The sequence below is a fragment of the Adiantum capillus-veneris genome, chromosome 20 (assembly GCF_014529385.1).
Source record: "Adiantum capillus-veneris isolate H3 chromosome 20, ASM1452938v2, whole genome shotgun sequence".
In the NCBI taxonomy this organism is placed as follows: domain Eukaryota; kingdom Viridiplantae; phylum Streptophyta; class Polypodiopsida; order Polypodiales; family Pteridaceae; genus Adiantum; species Adiantum capillus-veneris.
The window spans coordinates 154,299,452-154,306,957 of NC_140950.1; the positions used below are offsets into that span (position 1 = coordinate 154,299,452).

General features: G+C 42.3%; 1 protein-coding gene across 1 annotated transcript; it reads left to right on the forward strand.

Moving 5' to 3' along the window:
• The first annotated feature begins 3,602 nt into the window (after positions 1 to 3,602).
• LOC147433432 (uncharacterized) lies at positions 3,603 to 7,010 on the forward strand. Its single transcript, XM_086492082.1, has 4 exons — positions 3,603 to 3,713; positions 3,799 to 3,877; positions 3,973 to 4,353; positions 6,202 to 7,010. The coding sequence occupies exons 1-4, from the start codon at positions 3,603 to 3,605 to the stop codon at positions 7,008 to 7,010; spliced, it is 1,380 nt and encodes a 459-aa protein (XP_086348208.1).
• The last annotated feature ends 496 nt before the right edge of the window (positions 7,011 to 7,506 follow it).

The following is a 7,506-nucleotide window of genomic DNA, read 5'->3' on the forward strand; positions in this document are numbered from 1 at the left end:
CAAAGACCGAAATTATAATTTGGTCCATAAGCTCCCTCTCACTATTTTGAAAAGTAGCTATCTCATGAGGGCCAAAACAAAAATACAAATTTTTGCCCCATACCAAAAGTACTACATCAAAAGTAGGGCCGAGAAAACCTAGGGTCTCAGTGTTATCTTGGTCAATTGCTACTAACATCTCCCATTCATTTGACTCGGTTGAAGGCTCTTCCACAAGTAGCTCTTGGGTCCACTCCACATTCAAACGTGTGGCATACGTGTGTTGTATGATGCTCACATTGTACACCTTCACTTTGGTGACTGGAGGGATTGTCAAAATATTGTTCATTATCTTATCAAATAGATGGACTAGCACAAGTGTCTTGTCGTACCTGAAGCACAACAACCTAAGAAAATTGATATCTCGGGACATCATTGTCACTCAATGAGTATGAGGTGAAGACATAGGTGTCTTGGAACAGCTCGATCAGAAAGTCCTTGACTGTCTTGTGAAGGCAACCCATTGCACTTCTGACCCATCCAAAAAACAAATTCACACTCTCACAAATCTGGCGAGCTACTCTTTGGAAGGGTAACTTAGGAATACCCAGAGAGATATGCCTCTGGAGGTTGTGCAGCTCAAGCAGAATGCTTAGGTTCTGCTCGTACCTCTGACTACGCATTGTTGCCTGAACATTAGGCAGGGTTTTGCCTACAACTCTTGAGGATGAAGGTTGGTTGTCTTTCGGGTAAACATTCCTTGCGGTCTTCTTTGTGTGAGCCATGGGAACAAGTATTTGCCCTGGAAAGCATTGTGGGAAAGAATAAGAAGAAGATTGAGCAATGAGAAGGTTAGGTCTCAAAAGCTAACTCTTAAGAGGTAAGGATAGAGGTCAAACAACAGTGGGGTATACGGAAATAAAAATGTTATATAAGCGCCAAGGACATCATCATCATTACTAAACATGGGATATACATGTGGCGATAGACACAATTAATTGAGTCGCTTATCATCATTGGGAATAGTGCATCATCGCAACAAGGAGACGCGGCATATTGTATGTTGAATATGTGGTTGTCGTGACACAACCCGATATGGGATGGACCTTGATCAACCAAACCCCCTCCTCGCATTGTGTCACGACAAGGAAAAATATCGCGGCACAACACAAGAAGCGAGAGTGTACCATAGCTAGACCTCCTTATCGCGTCATGGTGCGACACTCTTGATGGCGCGCCACAACGCGATAGGGACCAACCATGTTGTGGTGATCCTTTCCTATCGTGTTGTGACGCAACATTTGGATGTCCCGTGACAACGCAATAGGGACCACCCATATCGTGGAGATACTCTCTATCGCGTTGTGGTGCAGTATTTGAATGTCGCTCCACAACGAGATAGGGACCACCCATATTGTGGACGCTCCTCCCTATCGCGTTGTGGCGCGACATTTGGATGTCACGTCACAACACGATAGGGACCACCCATATTGTGGATGTGCTTCCTTATCATGTTGTGATACAACATTTGGATGTCACGTCACAACGCAATAGGGACCACCCATATCGTGGATTGTAAAGAATGAGGATGCAAGAGAGCTACACAAGACAAGCACAAAGCACACAGAGATGGAAAGCTTCTTCTTCTTCTTCACAGAAAAGAGAGTACAAAATGACTAAGTGCTAAAGCTGAAAAGTAGCACATATGTACATGCGGTCACTAAGTGTGAACTCGCTAGAAGCGTACTAGGCTGGCACTATAAGTGTAGTCCAGCTGTAGAATCACTGGCAGAGATCCTCCGTGTCGGTCACCTTACACGTCAGTGAGTAAATGCCGTAAGCGGCCAAGACCCGTAGTGGATGCCAGCTCAAGGTGTAGAGCTCGACATCTCAACATGGATGCACCTCCCTATCGCGTTGTTGCGCGACATTTAGATGTCGCATCACAACGCATAGAGACCACCCATATCGTGAAGAGAACTCCCTATTGCGTTGTGACTCGACATTTTTTTGTTGCTGCAGAGTGCGAGCATATGAACGGCTGTGTGACATAAACCTCCCACTCGCATTGTGGTGCGACATATTTTGATAAAAGCTCTTCCTTCATAATCAATAACCAAAAAAAGAAACAAAGAGGCAGAGACAAAGGAACAAGATATGAAGACATTTGCATTATCTTCAAGGACTCCATTACACAAGACTAAGAGGTGATTGATGCACTATCTTGTTTGTCCATTACAATTATTCTTCTTCCTCCTTTATCATTGGTGGTTTCTTGTCCTCGGCCTTTGTAGTGCTGGTTTCCCCAGCCTTTTCTTTTTGGTTTCCTTTGTTTTTCTTCTTCAGCTCCTTTCAAAGAGCTTTTGCCTCAGATAGCATTTTCTTGACCTCCTTCATTTTTGCGATCATCTTTTGGGAAGCTTCACCTTTCCTCTCTTCTTGTCCTCCATACCTGTGTTGTGTAGATGTGAGAGAGTTCTAGAGTATGCAGTCAAGGTGCTTTATATAGCTACGGTACTCGGCCAACTAGGACACGTGTCATAGGGATGGTTGAGCTTACCTTGGTCTTTGTGTTGCATTCATTGCATCGTTAGTAATGCGATCATAAGGGGGTTGTAATGACCCGGTCGAGTTCTTGAGAAGTCTATACATAGAAGGCCCATCAGTCTCCCCTTTGTACTCCCTGGTGTTAGCCACCACTGCCCTCCTACCTTTATCCTAACCAAAAACCCAAGTTTTCTTACGTCTCTCCACAAATGGATCCCTTTCAGATCGAGATAGAGGAGGAGCTGTCTTGCTCTAACGAGGCACCCGAAGACAAGCTGTACCATTTTCTCTATAAAATTGGGCTTCAACAACAAGAGCAGGAATTCAGGGCCTATTTTCAACCCTGCCTTTTGATTACAAGAGTTTTTGGCTTCTGCATCACATTTCCTTACAGAGTTTCATCAGACATACGAGCAACAGATGATCAGAGGCACATTTGAGTTTGAGGGTTGTCGATATGTTCACATGAAGGATATCAGTTCTGATTGTTTAAAGAAAGATACCTTTTACAGGAGCAGCCTCAAGTTGCCGCTGTAGTCTTGCAGGAATGACATCAGATGTCCCGTACATAATTGAAAGTGTCGACGAGTTGCAGAATACTATGCTGGGTTCATGCTCTTTTTGAGTGTTAATCTGGATGATCACCGAGACATAGCAAAGGAGGCGAGAGCAGTCACTGTTCAGTCACTCGTGACAAATTGGTGCAACCACCAAGTGGCACTTTGCGTGTTTCAGAATGTGTTCAGTTTCCAAAGGGAGCTTTGCCAACAAATGTGCTCCCTACCGTCCCCATCAGTGATCATCATTATGTAATGCTTAATGACATCATGGAACTGTTTGACTTGAGAGAGGACTACTGCCTTGCTATAGTTGCTCAAAATCTACAAGAGGATGACAGTATAATCAACCCTGCCAATGACAAGTATTTTGTCATGGATGCTCATGTAACAGCGGGTGAGTTTATCGAACCAACAGAGGCACTAGCAATGATATACAAGGATGCAACCGCATGTGCTGCGACGCTTCCAACGGAGTCAAAGTTCAGGGTGGTATAGGAAAGTCTTGGAATCACAAAAATGGGGAAAATTGCTCCATCAACAACATTGACGCCTTCCTCATCCTCTGCAAACAAGAGTACACTTGACTTATGGAATGCTACATTACTCGAAGAGGATGAAAATCAGAAGGTATACTACTGTGTAGATATTTTTTTGCTTCCGTGTATGAGAGTTTCATATGTATATACCAACACTTGGCTTTTATTTCTTGTAGCTCGTAGTCTATGATGATAAGTTCATTCCTTGTCCCCATGGACGAGGTAAAGTAGACTTGGGAAAGAATTCCTCCCTTGGTCAGTACTTGGAGAATTTGAATGCTCCAAACTTCCTCTGCTTCCATTCCAACTTCTTCGAGGACAAGGATGAGTTCCCTCTTTTTGTATTGAAGACACTCTCAAGATATCTAGAAGGCGCGGCCATCAGATGGAACGCAGACAAGGTGATGCTGCTAGACAAGCAAGCAGCGATACGGTCTCAATTTTTGGTGTAGGGCCTGGCATGTATGGCTTGCCCAACTGCTACTTTTTGTCACATGTTGCATATGTTCTAGCTTGTGGAATCATTGACCCACGCCAGTTGCCACAATATGGAAAACATGATCTATTGAAACAAAAGCAACCAATCATTCAACTTATAAAAGAGGCCCTGCAGGTTGAGGCATGTAAGGAGATCCAATTGCTCAAGCTCAACGTGCTTGTGATGGATGCTGATGATGAAACTCGTCATTCAAAGAGACCAAGGCACAAGGAAGAGGGTTCTTCAAATAAGGGCAAGAGGCCAAAATATTTTCTATCATTTCTAGATGACTAGAAATAAATAGAATGTATTTATTTTATGCATCGAAGTTAGATTGATTATGTAACAGTGTCTTGCAATGTACTTTTTTTGTTACAACCATCATTTACATTATGAAAAGTTGAAATGATAGAGTATCAATGTCTTATCGCATTTTAAATTTTGTTGCAGCCATCATTCACAATATGAAAAGCTGAAATTACATCGATTGTTTTAGATACATTAAGTTTGATGTTTGGATCTTGCTATGGATGAGAGTTATGGCATAACTTGCAACGGTGTTTTCCAAACCCTTCCCACGCTCTGCTTTTGTAGACGCCAATCCGCATGTTGTCTAGCCGCAGACAATAACTCCCATATCTCCTTTCTTCGCCATTTTTTGGATCATCTCACAGCATGGCCAATTTGACTTTGTTTTACTTATTCCTTGCGATGTGACCTGTGCATTAGTTTTTGATACATCCATTGGTGTAGCTCCTCTAAGCTATTTGCTTTTTCTGCATCACATCCATATCGAGTGTGACTGAAATAACCAGTACGAGCTTGGTAGAGGGTTTTTTCCACGCCCTGTGTAGAACAAACACCCAAGCTACCATATTGCCTTACAAACCAAGGCATGTGATTACAGATAATATGCTACACACAAAGCATGTAGACATTTTAAGGATGAGTATTTTCAATTCAAAAGGTTATCATGTCATCAAACCAATTACAGTACCATGTAGTGAGTAATATGTTGATTTGTCCACTCACTTATGAATGCATTAGGAAAAATGTGGACTCTCTTTGGGCCATATAGGATTAAGGTTAATTAGGCTCCAGCCAATAGGAAGAGAGCAATGTATATAAGTCTAGAACCTAAGAAAGTAGAGAGAATAATAGGGTTGTCCACTCATTTATTGCTTTGTATCCTAGAGAGAGGTGGATGGGTAAAAGAGGGAGGGGGAAAAAGGGAGGGGGGGAGTGGTGGGTTCACAGTTACGTTTTTGCAAAAACCCTAAAATTTCAAAATTTAAAAAAAAAATTAAATTCAAAATATTCCATCCAAAACTCCCCCCAAACCTACCCTATGATCAAAAAGTCATTTTCTCACTCTAGAACCTTTTCTCCAAGACTCCCTTTCTCCATAGCCCCTTTCCATAACACAAAGCTCTCACTCTCTCTCTAAACTTTTACACCTTCCTCCTTCTTCAAGCTCTCCATTGCAACTTTAAGCTCCCACTCTCTCTCTAAACTGTCTCCCTCCTCCTTCCTCAAGCTCTCCATTGCAACTTTAAGCTCCCACTCTCTCTCTAAACTCTGTTTCCCTCCTCCTTCCTCAAGCTCTCCATTGCAATTGTAAGCTCCCACTCTCTCTCTAAACTTTGTCTCCCTCCTCCTTCCCCAAGCTCTCCATTGAAATTTCAAGCTCCCACTTAAGCATCCATGGCAAACAATGGTCAAAATAGACGCCCCAAACCCATCATTCAAAGTATGGTTCTCCACAACTCGAAGAATGAGGAGCAGCAATGGGAACCTCAGCTTTTTCAAGAAGGTGCGTGGGTCTACATGCAACCTTCCGCAATCGGTCCCCATCATGTTCGTGAAAGAACAAACGTTGATCTCCATTGGAAGGGAAAACTACTAGGCTTCAAGCAAGTAAGAGACAAGGGTACGGTGGCAATCGTTCAACATGTTTTCATGTTTGGACACATGCGTCTACGAGGGATCACCAACCCAAGGGATTTTCCTTGTAATTGTATGTCCCTTGCACTTCAATGGTTTTGGTGGTAACAAAAAAATGGACTTTTTACATCTCACGGACTGTTTTGTTTCTATGTAGATGTTTTTCCATCTAGCCTTGTGGAGGAGCAACCACTCTCGTGCCTTTCAGGCACATTTACAGCCATGCATGCAAGTCTTGGGGATATGCTCTTCTCCAACACAGCTTCATCAAACCTTGCACGACAGAGGGTGTTCTTCTACACCCACAAGTACATTGTACCTACAGATGAGGAAGGCTACGGAGAGCTACAACCTTTGGAGGCTACAACCTTGCGTAGCATGGAGTGGCCAAAGCCAGATGCATTCACTGTAATGTCTTTGAAAGCCAAGATTGTAGCTGATGTGAGAGCATCATTAAAATTTGGAAAAGCCTCGCGTTCCGTTGGGCTTGGATGGTGTTGTCCTGCTCATGTCTTCGCTAGCATCTTTGGATCTTTGCCTTTCCATCATACAAATACTATGTATGTTTGCAAAGATTTACAATACGATACATTGGAATCCATCCTTGGGGAGAAGTGGGCGTATCTTGAAGGACTTCACAACGAAGATCGCTTTCGGTGTCAGGTTGGAAGTTTCGACATTGCTATCCATTTCATCAAGGTGCACTCCACTCTTTACGTGCGGTACTTCTATGAAAGGTGGATGTGCAAGCTTGGTGAATGGATTCCATTGCAATCCACCGATGCTACAATTGAGGTATTTGATATTGCAATCAAATTGTCGAGTGGTGCCGTTGAAACCGTCAAAGTGAACAAGCATTGGACATTGGCCAATGTGCGGGAGCACTTAATGATAATGGGTTTAGAGCATGGAGAAGATACAAAATTTTGCATCGGACAACGTAAGGTGAATAATTTTTTCTCTTAATTATGTTATATTTATGTTCTTTTGATTATTCCCTGCTCTAAGTTGGGTATGCTAATTTATTTATTTTTTGCTAGATTGGTAGCCGTATGGAGAGCACGATTCAAATTGAAAAGGCGCGGACGACGGAAGAGAATTTGATTTTATCATTAGAGTAGTTATGTTTTGTACTTAAATTTTTTATAATATCACAATTGTAAGTTCAAGCAGATGGTTGTATCAAATTTTGGCAATGCACATTATCTTCAAGTTGTAGTGATGTGTTTTTTGAGTTAAATGATTGTAATTTAGTTTGTAAGTTTTTTGTAACTTCTTGTTATTTGTGTTACTTTATGAAAATTGTTTAATATTTTAATTATTGTTTTTTTTTTTTTTGGGGGGGGGGGGGGGGGGGGGCATGCTATATAAAGCCTCCTAAACCCTACCATTTTCACACTCTTTGCCTGTTCACACTCTCATTTGAGCTCCAACACTCTTTGCATTCCTACTTTAAGAGCTA